Genomic DNA, 27,890 nt, shown 5'->3' with positions numbered 1-27,890 from the left:
GAAACTAGACTCTTTGCCTTACCTGTATTGTTTCCTAGTTTTATTAAAGTTCCTTCCCATTAAAGTCTTATGTTTTGTGTTGATGCGGTGGATGGCAAAACCCATTTAGAATAGGCAGGGTTGCGGGGTTTTGGGCTGCCCCTCTCCCTGTCCTATAACAATTTCAGTCTTGGGGAACGACCACCATTTCCTCAGGCCCCAAGTCACATCTGATTGGCGCCAGGTCTGAGCATTGTAGCTTCTAATCCTGCCTGCCTTCAATGCCTCAGTCCCCCTCATTTCACTTTGCACATAATGTTATTTGTCTTCAAGGTTAAAAACATGAACTCCTCAGCGTGTATCCAAGGTGTGTTTCCCCTCCAGCCCAACTCCTCACCATCCCTTGCTTGGCTAAAAGGCTTAGCATTATAAGACTAGTTCTTTGAAGGTATCTCTTTGAGCTAGTTTCCTGGAGGGAAGAGATAGCAATAGTTCCCTGAAGGGAACTAGTAGTTGCTGAATGAATGTGAACAAATGAATCATCGAGCAAACCAATTTGTGAACAGTATCCACATTTAAGATTGTTAAACTATTTATGATAAGGAATAGAAGTATATTCTTTTTTACTCTCCTTTCAAGGAGAGATTTTGGTGTCTTGAAGTCAGTTTCATAATGGTAAAATAATGTCATTGCTTTTATATTTCAACAGGAACTATGGGATGTATAAAATCAAAAAGCAAAGACAATCTGAATGAGGATGGAATAGATTTGAAGCCTCAACCAGTACGTAATACTGACCGAACTATTTATGTGAGAGATCCAACGTCCAATAAACAGCAAAGGCCAGTAAGTAGATAGTCTCAGGGGAGAATTCCCACAGCAGGATCAAAGCATGGCTGCATAATTTAAACACCAAATCTAACACGTGCATGCAAAAAAATCATGTCAATTTTGTGAGCCTCAAAATTTTTTTGATATGCTTTATAACTGAACCCTTTCAATAGCTTTTAAGTATTTTAGGGATAATCAGGCCACTGTTGTATAATAAATAGGCCTTTGGTCACCCTTTTATGTATAGAAAAACATCATTTTTCATGTCACTGGTGCAAAGACCTACTCTACATAAAGATAGAAGGAGAAAAGCACACACACATATGATTTGAATTTGTATGATTTAGGATAGGTAGTGAGATTAGAACAGTGGCCTCTAAGCAGAAGGAAATGCTGGATTCAAGAAAGAAACCGAAATAAGTGCCAATATGTTATATCATACTATAGTCAATCTTGTCACTCATTAATTAATATAAAATAGCACAGATAATGCTGTCATGACTTCTTATAGAGAATTAAAAGGAAAAGAATGCAGCTAATTCTGACCTATACCCTTGGACTAATGTCTATACATTTTATATGGATGATGAAGAATTTGGTGCTTTTGAGAAATGCTTGGCAAAGAACTACTATTATATTTCAGGGAAGAGAAAAACAGAACTTTAGATAATCACAACCTTAAATGTACTTTATTTCGGATCTTACATTCTTCTTATCTATTCCCTTCCTGTATATTTGTATATCTCCCCATAGTCTGGTATTAAGGAATCCTCAGCATTTAAGCTGGAAGCAGCTTATTCCAGGATATCCCTAGAGCCCTTATTTGGTTTCATGGTTTCTCTAGTCTACCTTATTTTTAATGTCATGGCATTTGAAGTATGGTGTTGTCATCAAGCCCTTCTGCCTACACTCTCCACACCATTCCCTGTTTTCCTGCAGTAATGACAGTTGCATGTCATTATTGAGACTGATTAGTCACAGCTGGCCTTTTTTTAAAGTTATACTTTTAACAACTTTATTTTCAATTGATAGAATTGAAAGTGACATCAGTTCCTCTTGGGAAATATAAGTTTGCAAATCATCTTTTGATCATTTTTAATCTTTTTCTCATTTTTTAATTGAAGTAGCATTGCACTATAATATTATATAAATTTAAGATGTGCATCATTAAAGTCAATGTGGACTTTTTGTCCACCACTAAAAGTCGAATTCTGTCCTTGAAGAGTGAATATATTATGCTATTAAGTTATTATACCTAATGATTCAGGATAAATAATATTAAATTAGTTATTCAATGAGTTATTAAATAACTCAAAATATGTAGGATTATTTATGGCTTTAGTAATTTAGTAATAATACACATAAATATAGTATTTTAAAATCCTACATAAACATTTATAGATAAAGAATAATGTGTAATATAAATGTGAGTAATAGAAAATAAAATAACACAAGGAATGACAGTTACAAGTAGATTTCTTTTTTTTAATTATTTTATTTTATATGTTGGCTTCATAGAACGTGTTTGGTATTATCCCTTCCTTCTCAATTTTTTGAAAGAGTTTGTGAAAGATAGGTACTAATTTGTTTCTGAATGTTTGGTAGAATTCATTTGTAAATCCATCAGGTCCTGGGCTTTTGTTTTTGGGGAGGTTTTTGATTACCGTTTCAATTTCACTGCTTGTAAGTGGTCTGTTTAGGTGTTCTATTTCTTCTTTATCTAGCTCTGGGTGATTGTAGAGTTGTAGGAATTTGTCCATCTCTTCTAGATTGTTGGGCTTGTTTGCATATAACTGTTCATAGTAGTTTCTGATTATTCTTTTGATTTCTGCTGTGTCTGTGGTGATTTTTCCTCTTTCATTTGTGATCCTATTTATTTGTGCTTTCTCCTGTTTTTCCTTTGTGAGCCTGGCTAAGGGGTTGTCTATTTTATTTAGTTTTTTGAAGAACCAACTTTTGGTTTCATTGATCTTTTGGATTTTTTTTTTTAGTTTCAATTTCATTTATTTCTGCTTTGATATTTATTATTTATTTTCTTCTACTGGTTTTAGGGCTTTCTGTTGTACTTTTTCTAGTTCTTTGAGATGTGAGATTAGGTTGTTACTTTGAGTTCTTTCTTGTTTCTTGTTTTTTTTTAAAGATTTATTTTTTATTTATACTAGAGCCAGGATACAGGCCAGATGCATGGGAGGGCGAGAGGATTCACCAGAGACAGAGCTGGGAACACAACAGGTAGACCGATGAAATACACTGCTGAGGGGAGCAGCTGCCAAGACAAGAGATGTCTGCTCACCATGTGGGTTGCTCCAAGGCCTGCGGGGATTGAACCGGTACTGCAGAGGCTGCAGACAGCTTCACAGTGCTGCGCTCAACTGCCTGTGCCACCAGGGAGACCCTCTTTCTTGTTTCTTGATGTGAGCCTATATTGCTATATATTTTCCTCTTATTACTGATTTTGCTGTGTCCCATACATTTAGAAAATTGGTGTCCTCCTTGTTATTCAACTCAATGTATTTTTTAATTTCTTCTTTGATTCCTCATTAGTCCAGTGGTCTTCCAGTAGTGTGGGTTTCAATCTCCGTGAGGTAGGAGGGTTCCTTGCCTTCTTTTTAAGATTTATTTCTAGTTTGATGCCTTCATGGTCAGAGAAGATGGTTGGTATGATTTCAGTCTTGGTGTATCTGTTGATGTTTGTTTTGTGTCTCAGTATGTGATCGATCCTGGAGAATGATCCATGTGCGCTTGAGAAAACTATGTTCTCAGATTTTTGGGGGTTTAGTGTTCTATAGATGTCTGTTAAGCCCATGAGCTTATTTAGAGCTTTAGTGTCCTTATTATTTTTTTGTCTCATTGATCTATCCATTGTTGATAGTGGTGTGTTAAAGTCTCCTACTACATATTTTTTTTCTCTGATGTCTGTTTTCAGAGATGATAATAGTTGTCTTATATATTTTGGTACTCCTTCATTTGGTGAGTACATGTTAATGAGTGTTATTTCTTCTTGAAGTATTGTCCCCTTGATCATAATGTAGTGACACTTGGGGTCTCTTTTTACCTTTTTGAGTTTGAAATCTGTTTTATCTGATGTAAGTATAGCTGTTCCTGCCTTCTTTTTGGCCCATTTGCTTGTAGGATGGTTTTCCATCCTTTTACTTTCAGTGTATTTTTAACTTTTGCAGTTAAATGTGTTTCCTGGAGACAGCAAAAGGTTGGGTTTTGTTTTAAATCCAGCCTGTGACTCTGTGTCTTTTGATTGAAGAATTTAGTCCATTTACATTTAGAGTTAATATTGATATGTTAGCGTCTGTATTTGCCATTTTGTTTGTCTTTTCTCTGGTTTTATTTATTTTTCAATAATTTTTTTTTTTGGTCTTGTTTTGTTGTTATTCATCCCTCTTTGGTTCTGGCTTTAGGACTCCTTGTAGTATTTTTTGTTTTTGTTTTTGTTTTTGTTTTTTATAGATTTATTTATTTATACAAGCACTGGGTACAGTCAGAAGCTCGGAAGGGTGAGAGAATTCATCAGAGCCAGAGCGAGGAGCAGAGCAAGCAGACTGATGAAATACACTGCTGAGGGGAGCAGCGGGTGGCAGGAGAGGTCTGCGCACCATGTGGCACCCTCGCTGGTGGCCGGCGCTTAACTGCTTTGCCACCAGGGAGACCCGTAGTATTTTTTGGAGTGGGGGTTTAGTTGTAATGAAATTCTGGAGTTTCTCTTTGTGTGGGAAGGTCCTTATTCTTTCTTCATAGAGAAAGAAAAGCTTTGCAGGATAGAAGATTTTTGGTTGGCATTTGTTGTCTTGGAGTCTGTTGACCATGTCCCTCCACTCTCTCCTTGCCTGTAGTGTTTTTTTCGGAGAAGTCTGATGTCAGCCTGATTGTTTTTCCTTTGTATGTTATCTTTCTTCTCTCTTGTCAGCTTCATTATTTTTTCCTTGTCTTGGATTCTTGGGAGCTTTCCTATTATGTGTCTTGCTGTATTTTTCCTTTCATCATGGAAGTTTGGTGTTCTTCTTGCTTCTTGCATGTCTATTTTCAGCTCCTTTTTCACATTTGGGAAGTTCTCTTCAATTATTTCCTTGAATATTTTCTCTGTTCCTATGTCTCTCTCCTCTCCTTCTGGGAGTCCTATAACTCTTGTATTTCCTTTCCTCATGGAGTCAGGTAGTTCCCGAAGTCTTTCTTCATTCTTTTTAATTAGTACTTCTCTTTCCTTTTCTGTTTTGGTTCTTTTTATTTCTGTGTATTCGAGAGTACTTATTCATTCTTCCATTTCTTTTATTCTGCTTTCACTGCTTTTCCCAGAGTTCTTTACCTCCTCCATTAATCCTTTGATCTCCTGCATGTCTTTCACTTTCCTCTTTAGGAACTCAATTTCATTCTTCTGATCGTTGATTATTTTTCCCATATCATTTTTGACTTCTTTCAGTTTTTTAATCATGGCAATTTTAAATTGTGTTTTTGGAAGGCCCCATAAGTTCTTCCAAGTCACTGTTGCAATCTGGTGGGTGATTTTCTTTTTGTGGTGTGTCTTTTCTCTGAGGACTTGCTTAGTTGCTTGTAGTTTTTCTTTTCCCTGCTGCTTGTTTTCTCATTTTTCCTATGTGTTGGGACACTGTGTCGCTTGTACTGGCCAGCATCTTTTTGGTGTGCTCTTTCTGGGATGTCAGAAACTGGTGGTCCAATCAAGTCAAAAACTTTTATGCCAGAGTTCCAGTAGGGTAGTTGTACTATGAATATGTTAGTGATCGCTGTCACAGAAAATCTCCTTCTGTATTTGTTTAATTCCAAGGTGGGTCTTGTGGTCCCACAGACTGCCCTGTGGTGACAGGATCACCCGCTGGGCTCCAAATTGCTGGATGCTCCTCTGGGTTCCAACTGGTGGCCAGAAGAGTCCCGGCTTCTGGGTCTTTTCAGCTCACCTCTGGCTGTGGGGGTAGCCCTTTTCCAGCTCCATGCAGCCTAGGTGGGCTCCTCCAGTCTCAACAGGTCCCTGATCTAAAAATTACAAGTATATTTCTTATTATAGACTTCGAAGACCTCATAAAAAGAATATGAGTTTTTCCTATTAATCATGTGCTATAAATTTTACATATTTTAAAACCCAAGTTTTTTTTTTGTGGGCTTTTAAAAATTATAAATGAACATCTCCTTTATTCAGAAAAGCAAAAGAAAACAGTACAAATACAATACAAATATATATGCCTTTATTAAGAATAAAGGAGATTAAAATTTAGTTTAGAAAGCAGAAGTAGGAACATGTCTACAAGTTTTCAATTCCTTTGTGTAGACCTGAAGTGTCTTAAGCAGGCCTTGGTCACAGTGCCCTCGTTTGATGAGCCAGTTGGTTTGGTTATGGCATGGCCCTAGCTGACACTTTCCATTCTGGCCAGATGCATACCAAACGTACCCACTCTGGATTGATTACAGGAGGATGTGAGAAGATAGTGAGGCTGGATTGATGCAAAAACACTCTTAGGAAAGAACATTTTAAAGAAAAAGAGTGAAGTAGATGAGTTGAACATGTGTTTTGATCTTATAAAAAGACTATTAAAACATGTATAAGTTAAGAACTCTGACATTTGACAATCAGCTTGCTGTTTTTAGAATGACTCTGTCATCTTCTAATTTTTTCCTCTAAATCATTTGAAATTGGTCCTATGGCCTGATGATGCAAATATAAATGGTTTTTAAAAATCAATATAAAGCTTCTTGCATGAATAGTGAAGGATAATTTTGACCTATGATTTTTGGATACCAGAAAATATAGTAACTTTCTCATACTTACTGAACTAGAGATATTTTGGACTGACTTTCATCAAAAATTTAAATTCCAGTACAAACTGCTTTGGTCCTATTACATAAGTCATCTTTATCAAAGAGAGCTAGAAAAGTTACATGAATCTGGTACTGTCCTTAAAAGTGGCCAAACCAATCCTCCCCAAGGTCACTGAGAAAAAATATAAATTGATTTTTGGTGGCCTTTTGTGCTTCCAAGATCTCCTGATAATTCACCTTCCAACTTAAACAGGGAGTGAATTCTGTTCCCATGACAGGGTCAGGTTAAGCCACAGAAAACCCAGGACCTTCAGTATAACAGCCCTCACTACAGCTTTTAAAACATGTCTGAGAAACATGGAAACCCATAGTCTTGGGCTGGGTGGTAATTCCACGGTCACCTGGGCCCCATCTCTTGCTGTTAGTGTCTCTTTCCATGCCAGCTGCAACTGCAGCCTTTCCTGGTTCCTGGACAGCAAGCAGAGGGCAAGAGAAAAGGTGAATCAACTCAAAGCCTCCACACATCTGCTTGCTTGTTATAGATAAGGTCCTTCCTCACAGCTTCCTAGGGGCCTGGAGACTTTGGAAGCATAATCATTTAGTTGGGCAAACTGACATCTCAAGTATTATTAGGATTCTGATACCAAATATGAGGTAGGATTATGACCAAGGAAGCATCTAGCAGCCTCTTTTCAGAGCCTGCTCATTTCCCACCACCACAGGCCAACAAGGAGCCCTTTCGCTGAATTGTGACATAGCCCCACAGATTCTTTTCTCTGTACTCCACTTATTTCCAACTTACTGATAAGAAAAACGATATAATATGCAACAAGAATGTAAGAAAAACTAAACAAAAATTTTCTTTTAACAAATACTCTCTTCTAGGTTCCAGATTCTCAACTTTTACCAGGACAAAGGTTTCAAACTAAAGGTATGTTTTCATAGCAACATGGTCATTTCTTTTCTTTACAATTAGAATTTCTTTTTTTTTTTAAAGATTTATTTATTTATGCATACAAGAACTGGGGTGCAGGACAAAGGTACAGAGGGTAAGAGGATTCACCAGGGACAGAATGGAGAGTAGAACAGACAAATAGACTGAAATACACTGCTGAGAGGAGCAGAGGGCAAGACTGGAGAGGTCTGCTGCACTCTGGCCGGCCGGGGATCAAACTTGTGCTGCAGAGGCTGCAGATAGCTTCATAGTGCTGTGCTTAACCCTTTGTGCCACCAGGGAGGCCCTACAACTAGAATTTCTATGGAGTAGTTTACCTGGATGTCTTCTTTTAAATTTAGAAAAATATATGTAACATAAAATTTATCATTTTCACCATTTTTTAAGAGTGCAGTTCAGTGGCATTAAGTATACCATCACCCCATCTGTTTCAGGAACTTTTTCATCATCCCAGACTGAAACCCTGTACCCATTAAACTTTCACTCCCATCCTCCTCCTCCCAGCCGCTGGCAGCCTCCACCCTGCTTTCTGTGTCTGTGAGTTAGATTCCTCCAGGAATCTTTGAATATCATACGATAGCTGTTCAGTTCAATTCACTTATGTGAACCCTCAGGTTCATCCATGTGTTAAAATTTCATTCATTTTCAAGTCTGAATAATATTCCATTGTACATACACACCATATTTTATTTATCCATCCGTTGGTCACTAGATATTTAGAGTCTATCTACCTTTTCACTTTTGAGAATAGTGCTGCTGTGAACTCAGATGTAGCATTTCTTGAATACAGAAATGGACTTAATTATAGTTGTAGGTCTATGCGAGCTGAGGTAACAAGTCCTGCAGTGTGTGCTATGGTACTTGCGATAGCCCATGCAGTCCTGAGTCTCCTCAGCAGAGGAATCATGTCGTTCCAGTTGTCCCTCTCTTTAGAAAGCCATTTCATCCTTTATATCTGATGAGGATTTGTTGAACTTGACAGATTCTTAAAGTTTTTTGCTTATGGTCTTCATTTTTAGATCCAGAGGAGCAAGGAGACATTGTCATTGCTTTGTACCCTTACGATGGCATCCACCCAGATGACTTGTCTTTCAAGAAAGGAGAGAAGATGAAAGTCCTGGAAGAGTAAGTGTACCCACACACTCTGTGCCTGATGCTTTTCCCTGGACGTCTGAGTTGTGCAAACTCTCCCTCTGGTATCACTTTTAGCAACACAGCAATAGCCAACTCCCCTTCTTGTGGTGGGCTGGAGGCCTCCCTGGCTTCTTTTTGCCAGAAATGCTTAGGAGTGGACAGAAGATAGTCAAAGGAATTTTTCTTTTAGGTTTGGCTGTGAGCACTCTCCAAGAGGTTTCCCTCTGAAGGCAAATCCTGGTTCTTTCATCCATCTGTGCCTGAGTGCAGTTTGCATATTACTTTTTTTTTTTATTAAATAATAAATTTTATTTTTATATTCCCCCATACAACTGCACATGCCCCATTCTGACCCCAATCCCTCCCCTCCCGGCCCCCACCCCCCAAAAAGTGTCTCTGGTTCATAGTTTTTTGTTGATTTTGATTTTCACTTTCTTATAGTTATTCATTTTCCTGGTCCCTTATTTAAGTTTTCTAGATTCCTGCTATGAGTGAGACCATCCGGTATTTTTCTTTTTCTTTTTGGCTTATTTCGCTGAGCATGATCCCTTCCAGCGCCATCCATGTTGCTGCAAATTGCATGTGTTTATCTTTTTTGAATGCTGAGTAATATTCCATGGTGTATATGTACCACATCTTCTTGATCCAGTCATCTATTTTTGGGCATTTGGGCTGTTTCCAAAGCTTAGCTATTGTAAATAGTGCTGCTATAAACATAGGGGTGCAGGTGTTCTTTGGAATTGATGTTTCTGTGTCCTTTGGGTAAATACCTAGGAGTGGAATTGCTGGATCATATGGAAGCTCTATCTTTAGTAGGTCCAGAAATCTCCACACAGCTCTCCATAGTGGTTGGACCAGTTTGCACTCCCACCAACAGTGCAGGAGAGTTCCTTTTTCTCCACACCCTCGCCAACACTTGTTGTTGCTAGTTTTTTTAATATGTGCCATTCTCACTGGTGTGAGATGGTATCTCATGGTAGTTTTGATTTGCATTTCCCTGATTACAAGTGATGTTGAACATTTTTTCATATGCCTGTTGGCCATTTGCATTTCCTCTTCAGAGAAGTTTCTTTTTAGCTCTTCTGCCCATTTTTTGACTGGGTTATTTTCTTTGTTGTTGTTGAGTTTCATCAGCTCTTTGCAGATTTTTGTGATCAGTCCTTTATCATTAGTGTTGGGTGCAAAAATGTTCTCCCAGTTGGTGGGGTTTCTCTTTGTTTTTGTTATTGTCTCTTTTGCTGTGCAGAAGCTCTTTAATTTGATGTAGTCCCAGCTGTTTATCTTTGCCTTCACTATCACTGCTTTGGGTGATGTGTCTGTAAAGATGTCTTTGATATGCAAATCACGTAGTGTTTCACCTATATTTCCTTCTATGTATTTTATGGTTTCAGGTCTTATGTCTAGTTCTTTAATCCATTTTGAGTTGATTTTTGTGTATGGTGTGAGGTAGTGGTCAAGCTTCATTCTTTTGCATGTAGCAACCCAGTTTTCCAAGCACCATTTATTGAACAAACTTTCTTTGCTCCAATGCATAGTCTTTGCTCCTTTGTCAAAGATTAGTTGACCATAAATCTGTGGGTTTATTTCTGGATTTTCTATTCGATTCCATTGGTCTGTGTGTCTGTTCTTGTTCCAATACCATGCAGTTTTGATGATTATGGCTTTGTAGTATAGTTTGAAGTCTGGGAGTGTGATACCTCCATTCCCTTCTTTTTTTTTCAGTAGAGCTTTGGCTATTCGGGGTTTTTGGTGATTCCATATGAATTTCATCAATAATTGTTCTATTTCTTTGAAGAATGACATTGAAATTTTGATTGGAATAGCATTGAATCGGTATATTGCTTTTGGTAGGATGGCCATTTTAATAATGTTTATTCTTCCAATCCATGAGCAGGGGATGTCTTTCCATTTCTTTGTGTCTTCTTCTATTTCTTTTAACAGTGTTTTATATTTTTCTTTGTATAGGTCCTTTACCTCTTTTGTTAGATTTATTCCCAAATATTTGATTTTTTTTGTTTCGATAATAAAAGGGATGGTTTTTTTTATTTCTTCTTCTTCAGATTTATTGTTTGTGTATAGGAAGGCTACTGACTTTTGCGTGTTGATTTTGTATCCTGCCACTTTACTGAATTGATTGATAAGTTGAGTTAGTTTTTCTGTGGAGTTTTTGGGGTTCTCTATGTATGTTATCATATCATCTGCAAATAGTGATAGTTTGACTTCTTCTTTCTTGGGCTCTTTGGTGGCAGCTGAGCACTGCGCTGTGAAGCTTTCCACAGACTCTGCAGCACAGGTTCGATCCCAACTGGCCAGGGAGATACCCACATGGCACAGCTGACCTCTCCTGCCTTGCCAGCTGCTCCCCTCAGCAGCATATTTTGGTCTTCTGCCTCTCCTGTTCCCCACTCTGTCTCTGGTGAATCATCTCACCCTCCTGCATATCTGGCCTGTACCCCAGTTCTTGTATAAAAAAATAAATCTTTAAAAAATGCCATCTTTCTTTAGTTATAGTACTCAAATTTGTCTATTTTCTGGGCCCAATCTGGTTTGATTTTTGAGGGCACCATGCTGAAATAGTGGTCATCTTGGAAAAGCCCTTACTGAGCAGCAGTTGCAGTTGCATTTCCGTGAAGGCACTTGGTTGTCATCATTTCCTTTAGTCTTCCATGTCATGCAGACTTGTGAGCTGCTTAAACCACAGGGCTCTGGACAATAATGAGAGTAAAGAACTCCAGCTGTCTTAATTCTAGCTTGCTTTTTTATACTAATCATGCATACACTGGCCTGTCAACCAGAATTAGAGGAAGGAGGCCCCTTATTAAAGACCCCTTCTTGATTATAAGTTACCAGCAGCTGAGAGCAGTTGTTGATGACTAATTGACCATTTACTTGCACCTAATCCTGGTCCTGCCACATAATAACTATGTCACCTTGACAAGTCACTTCAGCTCAACCTCAGTTTCCTTTTTAAAATGGGAATGACATGTCTGTATTGTGGGATTGATTTAAGGATTAAGTGTGTATGTATGTGCACATAAATAAATGTAACTCAGGCATACAGGCAGTAACAGGTTAGTTTCAGTTGTAGCTGTCCTTCATGTCTCATAGACAAGGATCCTGTGTCTGTGAGGGAATTTGAAGGGAGACATCATTGGGTCTCACAGGAACCCATTCATTCCTGCCACCTTCACTGGCCTCAGCCTTCTCCCTGTTTCCTTGATGAATGAAACCTACCTACTTGGAATTATTTTATGAGTTAAAAAAGTATTTTTTATAACATCTGTCTATGGAAAACTAGATGTTATAACAAAGGAGTTTATAACATGAACCGTAGTCAATTATTCCCTCGACTCCACTCCTGGAAAGATCAGAAAGCTTTTCTTACGTATCCTGGGGGAAATGACAAATGTTTGCTTCTTCAAGATAGGAGTCATTTTTACCAATTCTAGTTTATGCAGTGCTGAGCACAGTGACCAACACTTCAGTTGCAAGGCTGTGGTCCCTTGCTTCAATCTCTAAATATTTTTATTTCATCAAGAGGAGTGAATTTTCCCACCGGATTCTAGGGTTCCAGGGATCTCCCTTCCCAAATAAACACCTTAAGACAATTGCTATTGTAGTTTCTTGAGTCATTGAATACAAAACCCTTTTGATGTGTTTCTATTCCAGGCATGGGGAATGGTGGAAAGCAAAATCCCTTTCAACTAAGAGAGAAGGCTTCATCCCCAGCAATTACGTAGCCAAAGTCAACACCTTGGAAACGGAAGAGTAAGTCCTTATGTGTTGTTTTCTTTGATCGTTTTGCTTGCTGCCATAGATTTCTTGTTTATTCTTGATCTTTTCCTTCCCTTGACCATAATACCCACAAACTGTTACCATGTCTTCTCAGATGGTTTTTCAAGGATATAACCAGGAAAGACGCAGAAAGGCAGCTTCTGGCACCAGGGAACAGCGCCGGAGCCTTTCTTATCAGAGAAAGTGAAACCTTAAAAGGTAGGAAGTGACGTGTGGCCTCATGAAGCATTAGTTAGGAAATTAGTCTCAGAAACTATTCTAGATTTCTGAAAGGAAAAAAAGATATATTATGTTCTGGTGGTGAAAGTTTTACAGTTCTGTAACAAATAACAAAGTCAAGTGATTAGTTTGGTGCTAAAAGTGACTAGAAAGCAGACACTATTATGGCCATTTCTTACCCTGCTGTATGTTTGTTGAGACTTTGGTGTTATTATTTAGAGTAAATCTTGAAATGTTAAGAGAAAAGAATGAAAATAACTTTCCAGTTGAATGAAATAATAAAAAGTAACTATCATGGAGAAGGAAAATGTCTTGTTGGTAAACTTCATAGCAAATAAATTGTTAGGTTTGTTCTTCTGGTAAACTTTTTATAGGAATTTAAAAATGACACACACTTTACAGAATGCACATTTTGCATATTTCTATGGCAAAATGAGTACCACAGTGTTGTATAATGTTGATCTTATTTGTGAAATATAAACATAATCTTTATTTGTACTTTTTCCCCTGTAGGAAGTTACTCTCTGTCTGTCAGAGACTATGACCCTGTGCATGGCGATGTTATTAAGCACTACAAAATCAGAAGTCTGGACAATGGAGGTTATTACATCTCTCCACGAATCACTTTTCCTTGTATCAGTGACATGATTAAACATTACCAAAGTAAGTTGAAACTGAAATTGAACAAAACAAAATGTTTGTTATGAGAAATATTTGATATTAAGCATTTTTTGATTTACATTTTTACCCATACTTCTTCTTTTGATAAAGTTGGAGGATCCTATTCTACAATTGAATCTAAATAATCCATAATTAAATATACATTCAAAGTCAGATTCAAACTTTATGAATAATTATCACCATCCCTTCCAATTAATTCATGCTATTTAACAGTTACAAAATTACCGAGTGAGAAATGAATACTATTTTCACATTGTGAGGACTTTTAAAATGCATCTTTAAATATCTGGACTAGAAATGCAGAGCTGCAGATCTATGGTTTTGTATTTCTGTTTGTGTGCGTGACAGTTTTGTATACAGTTGATAATGCAAAATATAAATAACAACAACAGTGAAACACTTAGAAGCGACCATTCATCTGTCCTCTGTTTCCAGTGCTGCTCTCCAAGCCTGTTGAATGGTACCCACAACCAGTCTTTACGTCCATTCCCTGTGTGACTGGAGCTGTTTGTAGTTGACAGCTGCTTTTACTGCTTAGACCCACAACCTGCCCTCAGGGAATGCACATTGTAGATTTGCTTTAGGTTTCAAAATGTAGGAAGAGCAGGGTACCCAACTTTTGTGGACTCTTCCCTCCCTCTTTGTGGTCCCCTTTCGCTTCCTCTGTATTGGGTCCTTGCTGCGCCCCAGTCCTGTTCTGGGTCTTGGAGTCCGCTGGTGATAGGACCGAGTCCCCTCTGTCATGTCTTGAGGAGCTCCTATGGCCTCCAAGATCTGAAATTATATTTTATTAAGTGTGACAGTCTGTCTTTGTTTATCCATTTTGTAGTTTTTGCTTAAATAGAATTGATAGTAGTAATGAATAATATCAAGTATGTTTTCAATTGTCTTTCATGTAAGAATTTCAAAAGTCATGACTATGCCAAAGATATCCCCATAAGCACTTTAGGATTGTAGATGATGATAAACTGGAGATTAATAATCCCAACTTTCTTATAGATATTGGCAAAAAACAAAATATAACGTTTTAACCTTGATATTCTTTTAACTTAGAGCAGTCAGATGGCTTGTGCAGAAGACTGGAGAAAGCATGTATTAGTCCCAAGCCACAGAAGCCTTGGGATAAAGATGCCTGGGAGATCCCACGGGAGTCCATTAAGTTGGTGAAAAGACTTGGTGCTGGACAATTTGGGGAAGTCTGGATGGGTGAGTGAGTGGCTCTGGGGCCAGAGTCCAGTTTGGAGATGACAATAAGAGAAATAATGGCTCAGGCCAATTTTTATCCTTTTTCTCACCAAACCCGAAGCTGCATCAGAAACACCACTTTTGTTTTTCTCTGTCCGCTTGGCACCAAGAGTTGGCCGGCAAAGTCTATTTCATTAGACTTTTCCTCTTCCTTGTGACTTGGTAATTCTCTCTTAGAATTGCATCACAAGGAAGAGGGCAGTTGGTCTTGATCCTCATTGTTCTGTCTACTCTTTCATGGTTCTCTCATCACAGGACTCTCCGGACACACATTTGAAGTGCAGGAAATTGCATCTTTCTCAGGGATAGGGGCACTGGGTTTAGGAGCATCCTCACCAATAGATTTAATAGGAAGCCTTACCTTGATTCCAATTTCTCACCAAGAAAGTTTCTAAATGTTTTGAGTTTCCTCAACTGATGAATCACAATTCATCAATTAAGTCCTGCCTCCTCAGACTGGCAGGAAGCACCCCAAAATTATAGCAGTGGCTTCCTCTGGGTATTTTTTTGGGGGGGCTTGTTTTTTCTAAAATTTTTGTAGTGAGTATGAATTTTTTTCTTGAGTGGTGACAATTTTTAAACATGTTTTTTTTTTAAAGAGCATCATATTCTCTTCACAGTACTAATGAAAATGCAATTACTTCTGGCAAGGATAACATGTAGGTCATACACATCTTTCTGGATCTCTTTTCTATGTCAATTTGCATGAGTGAGAACAAAGATGATTTCTAAAGAGAATGAGGCACAGAGGGCTTTTTTAAAATTGCCTAACCCTAGTCTAGCAGAAACTATAGACTCCTCCAGCGTCATCATTTTACTTCCCCACTGGGAGTCTATGAAGGAGAGTTTTGTCCTCTACAATCTTGGCCCCTGAGACCCAAGCTCTTCCCCCTTTTTCCTGCTGTCCGTGCAATAGTCCAGTATTTTTTAAATATGGCAGATATTAAACCACCATGTAATTAATTCTCATTACACTGTAGGTCTTTGTGGACATATTTAGAAAATTCAGGCCCATTATCATTGCAGCCCCATTGCATCTTTCTTTTCGGTGGTGTATTTCTGACCTAGTCACAGGTATTGCAAGCACTCTGTTTCCATCCGGTCAGCAGAGTTGTAGAACTGGGTGCTTGTTCTAGATGTGGTCTCCTCCATCCACACTCTGTTGCCCTAGTCATAATAATATCCTCCTCCTTTTGCTATCTTTTTTTATGAGGTAAAATTCATGTTACAAATCAGTTACTTAGAAGTAAATAATTCATTACATTTCCTATATTCACAACGGTGTGCAACCTCTACCTCTATCTAGATCCAAAAGGAAATATTATACCCATTAAGAAGTCACTCCTTATTCTCCTCTCCTTCTGTCTCACCCTTAGCAACCACCAATCTGCTTTCTATCTCCATGAATTTGACTCCCCTATGTATCTCATCTAAGTAGAATTGTATAGTGTTTCCCCTTTTGTGTCTCTTATTATTTAGCATAAAAGCCTCAAGGTTTATCTATATTACAGCATGTATGAGAATTTCATTCTTTTTATTGGCTAAGTAATATTCAACTGCATGTATAAACTAGATTTTTTTGTTAAAGATTTATTTATTTATACAGGAATCGGGGTACAGGAATGTGTGGGAGGGTGAGAGGATTCACCAGAAACAGAATGGGGAACAGAACAGGCAGACTGACTGAAATACACTGCTGAGGGGAGCAGCAGGCAAGACAGGAGAGGTCTGCCCTGTGGCTGGCTGCTCTGTGGCTGGCGGGGATCGAACCTGCACAGCAGAGGCTGCGGACAGCTTCGCAGCGCTGCGCTCAACTGACTGCCCCACCAGGGAGGCCCTATAAACTCTAAATTGTTAATTCATTTATCCGCTCATGGATATTTGGGTTGTTTAAACCTTTTGGTTATTGTCAATAATGCTGCCTTAAACATTTATGTATAAATTATCATGTAGATAAGTGTTTTTATTTCCCTCAGGTAAGTATATTTTTTTAGGGATAGAATTGCTGGATCATATTATAAGTCTATGTTTAACTTTTTGAGGAATTGTCAAATTACTGTTTGCTCATTTAAAAAAATGCTACCTTCTTTTTTTTTCCCCATAAAGTATACATATTTATTTCTTAATATGTATTTTTTTCAAATCCACAAAATAGAGACAGGAATAGTATAATAAATATTGCATACTCTTTACCTAGATACCAGTTAATATTTTGTTATATTTGTTTTAGCTTTTTTATACATAAACATTGCATTTACCCCTGTCCCTCTGAACACTTCCTTATCTTGGAGGGCTATCTACTCCAGCCTCATACCCTAGCAGTTTACTTCAGTAACCAGGGGCCCTACCCTCTCTCCTTGGTACCTCCCTTTTCAGCCTTGCTGCTTCACTAAGACAAAGAAGTAAAATACAGGATGATAATCACATGTAATTGTGCTTGCATCTTTGAGTCCATCTTCCTGCTCTCTCTACTTTCTGTCACTCTAAATGTGTCTATTCTGGGTACCTCAAACAAGTGGTATCATACAGTATTTGTCCTTGTGTCACTGGATGTTTTCACTTAACATAATGTCCTCAGGGTTCATCCATGTTGTAGTATGTGTCAGAATTACCTTTGTTTTTAAAGCTAAATCATATTCCATTGTATTGATGTACTCATTCATACATCAGAAGACACTTGGTTTTCTTCCATCTTTGGCAATTGTGAATAATGCCACTATGAACATAGATGGGAAAATATCTTTGAAATCCTGCTTTAATTCTTTTGGGCATATACGTGGAGATGAGGTTATTATATAATATGGTAACTCTATGGTTTTTTTTTTTGAGGAACTGCCATATTTTTTCCATAACAGCTGCACCACTTTACCTTCCCACCAGTGCACAAGTGTTCCAGTTTCTCCATATCCTCACCAATGTTTGTTATTTTTGAAGGGCTTTCTTTTGTTTTTCATGCTAACCATCATAATAGGTGTGACATCTTGTGTCAATGTCATTTTGATTTGCATTTTCCTAATTATTAGTGATGTTGAACTTCTTTTCATGTGTTTGTTAGCTATTTGCATATCTTCTTTGGAGAAATGTCTGTTCAAGTCCTTTACAATTTTTCAACCATATTGTTTGTTTGATTTGTCAACAATGTTTTAGAAGAGTTAAGCGGTAAAGCCTCATGAGAAATGAGGATTATAATAGAACCTAACTCATAGGGATGTTGTAAAGACGAGCGATAATGCAGCTAAGCATCAAAGAATTATTGTTATTATTAAATAGTTGATTGTATTACAAAGAAATTATGGTAACATTAGAGCAAAGGCTATGAATGGAGAAGTTACCCAACATTTCTCCACTCAACACAGTTGATTTTTATATTTTGAGATAATTCAAGATTCACAAGAAATTGTAAGAAATAATATAGATACAATATAGATTGTTTAGTGAAAGTAATCAATGTCCTTCAGTTGCTGAATGGTTCAACAGAATGTGGAATAGCTATACAGTAGAGTATTTTCCAGCAATAAAAAGAAATAATTTATTGACACTATAATGCTATAATGGAAATGAACCTTGATGGCACTATGTTAGATGAAGGAGAGTAGATATAAAGGGTCACATATATAATTCCATTGTTATGCTCAGAATAGACATATCTATAGAGACAAAGTAAATGAGTTGCTTCAGATGAGGGGATGGAAGAAGAGGGGAAGTCATAGCTAATAGGTACAGGCTTTCTTTTGGGGGTGATGAAAATGTACCAATAATTGATTATGGTGGTGATCACCTAACTCTGAATATACAAAAACCAATGAATCATATACTGAAATGTGGGGAATGGTACAGCACAGAATTGTACTTCAATAAAGCTATTATATATTTAACAGAGGTAATACAAAGAAAGCTCATGTAAGCTTTATCCATTTTTCCCCAAAAGTAACATCTTGCAAAACTATAGTATAATATCAATGCCAGGATGTTGACATTGACAGTTGTTTGTTTTTTAATTGTGCTTTCTCCTTCTGGTCTTGTATTAAAGAAAAGGAAAAAAAGAAAGAGGGGGGGAGGTGGAGAGAAGGACAGATAGAGGAATGGAGGGAGGGCAGGAGGGAAGGAAGAGGAGGAAGGATAGAAAGGAAACAAAAGAAAAGAAATAGAACATTTTGACCTGGATCTTATGCAGATATGACTGCAAATTTGGCTGCCAGCCAGAGAGTTCCTTCTTAGCTATTGAAATAATGTTACTATGTTGAATGCCTTTAGCAGAGGAATACTGGGAATGAATCCAAAAAACTAATGCAGTGGGTGGTGTTAAATTACCAGCAGAACAGAAGTATGCCCCCTCTTTCAATGTAAGCATGAATCTCACGTTGACTGTTCTGTGGCAGGTATAACAGCAAAGCCTGTGCAAGGTAAAGCTGCCAGAATTTTTTTATTTCCTAAGTGTGAAGCAGGCTAGATCTTCTCATTGATCAAAAAATGAACCACCATTTAAAAATTATATCACTGTTGACTGAGTATGTTAATATTTTTGTGAAGCATGGTTTACAAATTAGCCATCATATTTTGTGGTCTGAATTTCTGGAGTCTATAATACAGAGAACAAATATGAGGAAGTGACCTGTTCTTCGGGGGAGGGAACCAGTGGGGAGAAGAGCAAGAGGAGTTTCTCCCTCAAGCTGTTTCCTCTTGCTGGTGTGATTCTCTTGACATCTGGTTTGGTGACATGTTTTCCTCTGTGGATCTCTGGATTCCATGAGAACTGACTGATCAGTGAAGCTAAGGATGATGCTTCCTGTACTACTAAGTCTATAAAAAGACTGTCAAAGAAAGGAAACTTATTTTGAATAGAAATTTGCTAGATATGAATTTTCATTTGAGCCGAGTCCTTTGAAATGAATCCCTAGTCATCTTCCAAAACTAACTGCATGCATCTTTTTTCTTAGACCACCCTCCATTTTGTGGTACTTAGTGCTTTTTTAGCAAGTTAGTCATATCTGAAAATGGATCTCTCTCAAATGATCAGATCAGTTCTTTAACAGTGGCAAAGTGGTACTCAACAAGAAATAGTTTTCTACTGTTTAAAAATTTTAAAAAAAAAAAGTCATTTCCCACCCATAATGCCAATTGACAGGACCTGAGGAATATCTTGGCAAAGTACAATTTGCTCCTTAGCGTTGAATAAGAAGCACGCCTGTGATGCAATATGAAAACCTGCCCTATTGTTTAAATGGCATAGCCCTCAGAGAATACTTAGAGGAAACTGCATCCATTCTTGAGCTGTGTTTGACAGAGCTGTTGTAGTCACTGTTCATCTCAGATTCCTTATCAGTGGTTTAAATATCTTGAGCAGCTGCAGTATTTCCTGAAAACTTTCCCCGCTATGCTTGGGAAGCACTTTTTTCTTCATCCTTTAGCCATAATTTTATATTATGGAAATGTCTTCATGAGTTCCTTGGTTTTTATTTGTCATTTATTTGATGACAAAAAAAGAAGAGTATTGTTATTTTTATTTTTATTGCTACTTAAAATAGCAATCAGTCTGAAAAGTGCATGCAAAAAATATATTTAATCTCACAAATAATTACAGACTGAAAACCCGTGTGGTGACAACTGACTGCCCTGTGGAAATTTGCCAGCCCCCAGAAACCCTCAGTCGCGACCTGTGCCCCAAAGATGATTGCCATTCTGACTTTTGTGATAATTTCCTGGCTTTTTGTCATTGTTCTTCTATTTTTATATATGGGAATGCAACATAATTTAGTTTTGCCTATTTTGGAACTTAACACAAATGTACTCTTTTTGTCTTGTCTTTCTTACCTCACATTTTGTTGGTGAGGTTTAGCCAGTTTTGGTTGTAGTTACCATTCATTCATCTCCGTTGCTGCACAGAATGGTGAAATTTAATAATGTATCTATGGATTTCACTATTTGCCGAGATGGAATTGGCGTTGTTCCCAGACTTTGGAGCTTTGGGCCGTGCTGCTGTGAACATTTTTGCACTGGTGTAAGCCAGCACAGTCCTTTGCTGGTTGCATATATCCCCAAATATCAGAGTGTATTTTCTTGCTGTGCTTTGACATGGATATATGCATGTGGTTGAGGATCTATTTTTAAACTTTTCACCAAATTTATAATGAATTTTTCATGATTCAAATATAATATTGAAGGACTTTAGTTAGTGGAATTTACTTTAAATGTACTGTTAAGGGCCACAGGAAAGATCATATTGTTTGTAATTATGCTTTTAAATGACAAATCAATTTAATATATTCATGATCCCATTTTTTTGTGTAGGTAGTAGCTTTTGAACTGAGGTGTAGGCCAGAGATGCGGGAGGTGAGAGGATTCGCAAAAGACAAAGTGGGGAGCAGAACAGGTGGATCTACTGAAATACACTGCTGAGGGGAGCAGTGGGCAAGACAGGAGAGGTCTGCTATGCCCTGTGGGTTAGCTCCCTGACTGGAGAGTGAACTCGTGCTGCAGTGGCTGGTGATAGCTTCATAGTGTTGAGACTTAAACCCTGCACCACCAGGGAGGCCTCTAGAGGTGTATTTTTCTTAGGCAGGTACAGTAAAACACCACACATCCGAGTACATGCCACCTCCAGGGAGGTTGGTGTGGCGGTAACAACGTCCCTTCCTTTCTTATCTTGTTTTCGGTATTTCCAAGAGAAGTATAGAAACAGGAAAGGAATGGGGACATGATTATCTCTTTCTACATTGCCAACCCATTGAGAGAAGTCTCTCCCAGGAGAAATCAGGCTCAAATTAAGCATATCATTGAGACAAGTCCCAAAAGAGTGGTACGTTGGGGAAGCTAGGTTAAGGAGTCAGTCTTTCCCAAAGTATGTCCTATGGGCCTTGAAAATCTACATGAAAAAGTATGCTGCAGTCAAGAGAAATGGCCAGCATGACAGAGCCAGACAGATTTCCTCACTAAAGGGCCTCCCTTGCTTCAGGGCAGCCCTTGGGGTGGAATGTGGGGAGAGAAGTGGGGACAGCAGTTCCCAGATGCTTCCGCACAGAACACTTTCTTTCCATGGCGAATCACCCAAGTACAATTCTCTTTGAAAACCTTGGAAAATACTTACTTGATAGTAATATTCTCTGTGTATTTATTTTTTTTATTATTTTTTTTAATAGAGGCATGTTTTTTTATTTATTTGTTTGTTTGTTTTGTTTATACAAGCACTGGGTACAGTGAGAAGCATGGGAGGGTGAAAGAATTCACCAGAGCCAGAGCGGGGAGCAGAACAGGCAGAAGGACCAAAGTACACTGCTGAGGAAGGGAGCAGCGGGCAGCAGGAGAGGTCTGCGCACCAAGTGGGACCCTCCTCTGGTGGCCGGGGAGCAGCCGAGGATCGAACCGCAGAGCGCCGCAGAGGCCTCGGGCAGCTTTGCAACCCAGCGCTCAACCGCTGCGTCACCAGGGAGGCCCTTCTCTGTGTATTTAAATAAATTTTTAACTGCAAAGCTTTTTTTCTAGTTATAAAAGTAACATGTTTATTATAGAAAATTTGGTAAATAGTTAAAAGTATGGTGAACAGTAATCACACCAATAATTGCATTATTGAAAATAACCAGTATCTGATGCATTTTCTTTTTTTTTTATTTTTTTTCAGAATGTATAGTATAATTTATTTTTATTTATTTATTTATTTTTTTAAATAATAAATTTTATTTTTATATTCCCCCATACAACTGCACATGCCCCATTCTGACCCCAATCCCTCCCCTCCCGGCCCCCACCCCCCAAAAAGTGTCTCTGGTTCATAGTTTTTTGTTGATTTTGATTTTCACTTTCTTATAGTTATTCATTTTCCTGGTCCCTTATTTAAGTTTTCTAGATTCCTGCTATGAGTGAGACCATCCGGTATTTTTCTTTTTCTTTTTGGCTTATTTCGCTGAGCATGATCCCTTCCAGCGCCATCCATGTTGCTGCAAATTGCATGTGTTTATCTTTTTTGAATGCTGAGTAATATTCCATGGTGTATATGTACCACATCTTCTTGATCCAGTCATCTATTTTTGGGCATTTGGGCTGTTTCCAAAGCTTAGCTATTGTAAATAGTGCTGCTATAAACATAGGGGTGCAGGTGTTCTTTGGAATTGATGTTTCTGTGTCCTTTGGGTAAATACCTAGGAGTGGAATTGCTGGATTGAAAATAACCAGTATCTGATGCATTTTCTTTCAAACTGTTGTCTGAATCTGTGTGTGTCTATATACAATATACCTGTATTTTTAAAATGAAGATTATAATGTGTTTGTGCATTTGTTTATGTGTTGTATGTGTATATAACATCTAGAGCATTAGTATGGGGTATTTTTTTGCTTTAAATAGCAACATTTTGTTTTATTTCTTTATTTTTTTAAAGATTTCTTTATTTATGCATACAAGAACTGGGGTACAGGCCAGAGGTGCAGGGGGTGAGAGGACTCACCAGAGACAGAGTGGGGAGCAGAACAGACAGATGTACTGAAGTACACTGCTGAGGGGTGCAGCTGGAGAGTCAGGAGAGGTCTGCTACACCATGTGGGTAGCTCCCTGGCCAGGAATCAAATTTGTGCTGCAGTGGCTGCGGATAGTTTCATAGGTTGTATCTTACCCTCTTGCGCCACCAGGGAGGCCCCCTATTTCTTTATTACTGAAGTACCTTTGTTTTACATCCTTGTAAGTGTTTTGAAAGTATAGGATCTCCCCTTCAGGATCATCTTAATACTCTGACCACTAGAGCACCCATAATCCTCCACCATAATCTACTGTGCTCTATTCCCCCCTTCTCTCCCCTCCTTCTTCCCCTCTGGATGTCTCAGATCCACAGTCAGCTTTCAAGGGTTGGTTTCAGAGTTTGTCTTTGTTTGGTTTATTTATATTCCACTTATAAGTGACATCATTGGGTATTTGTCTTCCTCCTTCTGGCTTATTTCACTTAGCATATTCCCTTCCAGTTCCATCCTTGTTGCTGCAAATGGCAAGAGTTAAATAATATGTCATTAATGAGAGGAAAATCTTAGTCTTCATAGTGGAATACATATAAATTTTTGCTTTAGTATTTATAAAATCCTTTTGATCTTAGAATAATCTCACATGTTTGTGTAAGACCATATAAAGAATGCTCAGATATCCTTCACTCACTTCTCTTAACGTTCTAACAGGGAAGTTTCTACCATGTGCACATGATACAGGATTTTACATACATTTTTTCTGTCTGTAACTAAATCTGCTGAGCATGAAGCTTGTGAATGTTTGCCTTGATCACATATGCCTGCCTTGCTTGCCTCGTAGGTTACTACAGCAACAGCACCAAGGTGGCTGTGAAGACCCTGAAGCCGGGCACCATGTCTGTGCAGGCTTTCCTGGAGGAGGCAAACCTTATGAAGACCCTTCAGCATGACAAGCTGGTGAGGCTGTATGCCGTGGTCACCAAAGAGGAGCCCATCTACATCATCACCGAGTACATGGCCAAGGGTGAGTGCCCAGGCCAGGGCCTGGAAAAGGCTGGAATTGAGAATGGAAAACGTCTATGTTCTTGTGGAATACATAAGTCAATTTCATTGTAAACAGCAGGCTTACTACTAAACACTTGGAAAATACGGAAAAACAGATTTTCTCCACTCCTTAGAAGTAATCTATGTTATAAAATTAATATAAAAATATAAATATAATATATATAATTAATATACTCCTATTTTCTGTGTAGATATATTATCCCCAAGAATTATACCCCTCACAAGAGATCCCCAATAAATAGTTGTTAAAAATACATCTTTTAAATTAGAACATTTTTATTATATTTAAATTGTGATTTTTCAAAATTTTAAACTTAGCCCATTTTCCTCCTTAGCATTATCTAAGTGTTCCAGGAGTTACTTTATTGATTGATTGATTGATTTTTAAAGATCCATCTATTTATGCATACGAGAGCTGGGGTACAGGCCAGAGATGTGGGGGGGGTGAGAAGATTCACCAGAGACAGAGTGGGGAACAGAACAGGCAGATTGACTGAAATCACTGCTGAGGGGAGCAATGGGCAAGACAGGAGAGGTCTACTTGTGCCATATGGGTAGCTCCCTGGCCAGCCGGGGATCAAACTAGTTCTGCAGAGGCTGTGGATTGCTTCACAGTGCGGTGTTTAACCCCTTGTGCCACCAGGGAGGCCCCAGGAGTTACTTTAAATTGTTATATGTTTAAAACTTGTTGAGGTTAAATATAATTCCATGTAATCTTAGAAGAGATTTTCATTGTAATCGGCTTCAGATCAAAGGCCATCCTTCTTCCTCCAGTTCAATACGTACTAATACACTGCAAAAATAAACTTTTAAAAAAGTCTTTGGAAGGAGTGAAGACAAGAAAGAAACATAAACAATAATTGAGAATTAACTGTCATTTCATGCATTATAGAGATTATCAATTGACCCCATCCATAACTGAATAGGTTAGAAAGATGAATAATACATTTTATTAGTTGATATATGTTAATATTTCAGAATATTAGTCATTCAGAGTCCTCCCCCAAAAGCACATTGTTTAAAAAAAAAAGAACTTTCCCCTATCACACAGGTTTGGAGAATATAGAAACCAGGCTCAGGGTTGACACATGTAGGAGTCCAGTAAACATTTGTTGAATTAATTAGAAATGATTAGCTTTTTAATCACAAATGTACACATGATTTCTCCTGATAACAATACCTAACCATTATGGACCAGATTGTTCTTGATATCTTTCTTGGGTGATCTCATTTCACCTTGTCATTAAGCTGAGGGCTCAGTATCATTGTTCATGCTGTGCAGGTGGTGGTTGGACATTTATTAAGCAAATGTTTGCACAAGAACTCTAATATAACTACTAGAATAGGGCCCCTTCAAGGGACTTAGCTGAGGTATGTAACTTCCCAAGGCTACCCTTACACTGGTACTTTAAGTTTAGGGAACAGCAAGTCTCTTTTTAGAGATAAAGCCACAGGAAGCATAATTCCTTTAAGCAGATCTGACCTTTCCCCAAAGCACAATCAGTCTATGGAATACTCATTGAATACTCACAGCATCTACCGAGCTCACACTGTGCCTTTCCTGGCTATAGTCAGGAGCAAACTAGCTGAGTGCCTGCTGTGCACACAACCTTTGTGAGGACTTGTGCAGTGGTTCCAGGGAAGCTTGGAAGCTCAGGTGGTGGCAGTGAGGTATGGAGATGGCAGGTGGCTCTGAAATGTGTGCTCTAGGACACCTGCAGTGAGAATAGCAGACTCCACTCTCACCCTCTCTTACCTGGAACACATGCTACATTTCACATCAGGTCAAAGGTAATAGGTAGAGGGAACCAGATTTGACCAACCTCAGGAAAAAACACTGTGACAACACAGAATTGCAAAAACATTTTGTGGGGTTTTCCCTCTCCCAAATAGTGAAGATCCTTTGAATTTTGTTTGCTTGTTTGTTTTTCTTGAATGTCTAAACCATACTAATTTGTTCTTCCTCTATCAACAGGTAGTTTGCTGGATTTCCTGAAGAGTGATGAAGGAGGCAAAGTTCTGCTTCCAAAGCTCATTGACTTTTCTGCTCAGGTAAGTATTAAAGAGTCTAGAGTGCATGTAAATGGCAAAGATCACCTTGCTTCAGATTATGATCAAACTTTTCCAGGGAGAAGGCATTTCCATTGACTGTTTCCTTGTACTGGTTATGATATATTTTCTCGCAGACAATGTGGATGTTGCACAGGAAATGTGTGAGATGGTGTAAAATTACAACTTGGTTGTCCTTTTTTCTATTTTGAGTCAACCTCTTTACACTTGATACATTTCTGCACAAGTGATAAAAGAAGTGCAGCTGCATTAAACACATTACGCTGCAGTTGAGCAAAGTGATTCCATGTGTTGTAAGCCCAGCACCTAAATGCTCCATATGTGGTGCTTATCTACTAATCTGCCTCTTTTCTTGAAAACAGAGGAACTATATTTCTTTCTTACTCTACTCTTTTTCTGCCCTTCTTGTTGGATATGTCATTAGGATTCTGAGAAATGTTCTTTTATAATGCTAGTACTTCCCTAGAATTTGCAAATTTGTTTACTTTGAATTACATGTTTCCTGAATTGTATTTAACAACAGAGGAAAGTTCCCCAGAAACCCAGCATGTGCCTGGTAAACCAGGGAAGTAGCATTTGAATGGTGCCAGCTACTGAGTTTTAATAGCTTCATTGTGTCTGCTGGGTCTGTCGGTCATGTTCAGCAGCTGACCATGGTGCCTTGTGTGTAGAAGGCCAGGCACCATAAAGCCCAATGTAGCACAAAGAATTTCTGGAATTTCTAGGACAGGTTAGCCCTTATGGTCTTCATTTCTTAATTAAGACTTTTTCTGTTGAGAAACGTATAAGGCCTTCTTAGGAAGATGAAATGCAAAGAATTAATTAGTACACAGGTAAATAACTTCAAGTAAGGAAGGACCAGAGAACATACTCTACAATAGAGCATTGTTGGGGAACAGGAGTCCATTATCCACAAAGTGTGTGCCCTGACTCTGCCACTCAATAACCAGGCCATTTTCAGAAAGTCCTTTGCTTTTTCAGGTTATTTGTCTATCAAAATGGGAATAGTAATTCCTACTTTAAGATGTTGTTGAGGGTGAAATCAATGAGGCTGGTGTGGACAAAAGTACTTTGAAGTCTTGGTGGAAGCTCAGGAGCCTTAGGGATGACATCCTGCCCTTCTCCAGCAGGGTGAGGAAATTGTCCTATTCCACCCTCATCTAATCAACCAAAATTGGGCAAGTTTAGTTGGTTCCTTACATGAGCAGGAAATTCAGCTGTGATCTAGAAGTCAAGTTTCTAATGTAGAAAGAGGCAAAACTGCTGTGGTGGTGACACAGAGGTAGTGAGAAAGGGCCCTCTCTCAGACTGTGAGCTGACCCCTGAGGGGCTCTGTGGGCTGGCAGAGGTTGCAGGATCACAGTTTGAAAACCGCTGCAGAGCAGGAAGGATGACTTGGACACATGCAGCTCTGATCTGCTGTAGATGGTCAGGAAATGAAGAAAGCGGAAGTCTGATCCACTGGGGCACACTTGGCACGGAGAAGTAAGGCCTTCTTCTGGGAAGGTAATTTGGGTGTCCCTATAGAACTGGAGACTCGAGGAGTATTTGTCACACCGGCTCCTCAGAAAGGGAAAGGGGCGGACAGGTGTGGAAAAGTGGAATGTGGGGCCAGGAGGCCTTAGTGGCCATGGTGGTTTAGTCAGCCCAAGGGTCTGACCTGTTCTTCAGTTCTGTCTGTGGGAATTATGTACGTTGA

At 38.5% G+C, this 27,890-nt stretch overlaps 1 protein-coding gene across 3 annotated transcripts in view; it reads left to right on the top strand.

Annotated features, from left to right (window-relative positions):
- Positions 1-662: 662 nt before the first annotated feature.
- LYN (LYN proto-oncogene, Src family tyrosine kinase) overlaps positions 663-27,890 on the top strand; it is a gene marked incomplete at both ends in the record, with an annotated part of 64,607 nt that continues 37,379 nt past the window's right edge. The window contains 9 exons of one of the 3 annotated variants that reach the window (XM_084230801.1): positions 663-825; positions 7,474-7,519; positions 8,563-8,668; positions 12,347-12,445; positions 12,567-12,670; positions 13,205-13,354; positions 14,426-14,578; positions 23,898-24,084; positions 26,101-26,173. In XM_084230801.1, the coding sequence (XP_084086927.1) occupies positions 694-825; positions 7,474-7,519; positions 8,563-8,668; positions 12,347-12,445; positions 12,567-12,670; positions 13,205-13,354; positions 14,426-14,578; positions 23,898-24,084; positions 26,101-26,173 (1,050 nt within the window). The remainder of the gene's footprint in view (positions 826-7,473; positions 7,520-8,562; positions 8,669-12,346; positions 12,446-12,566; positions 12,671-13,204; positions 13,355-14,425; positions 14,579-23,897; positions 24,085-26,100; positions 26,174-27,890) is intronic. The other 2 variants (XM_084230803.1, XM_084230802.1) reach the window with 2 other exon arrangements.

This window comes from Talpa europaea (assembly GCF_964194135.1).
Source record: "Talpa europaea genome assembly, chromosome: 3".
Lineage (NCBI taxonomy): Eukaryota > Metazoa > Chordata > Mammalia > Eulipotyphla > Talpidae > Talpa > Talpa europaea.
The sequence above is the reverse complement of the archived record's forward strand: the minus strand, read 5'-3'. Positions and strand labels throughout refer to the sequence as shown.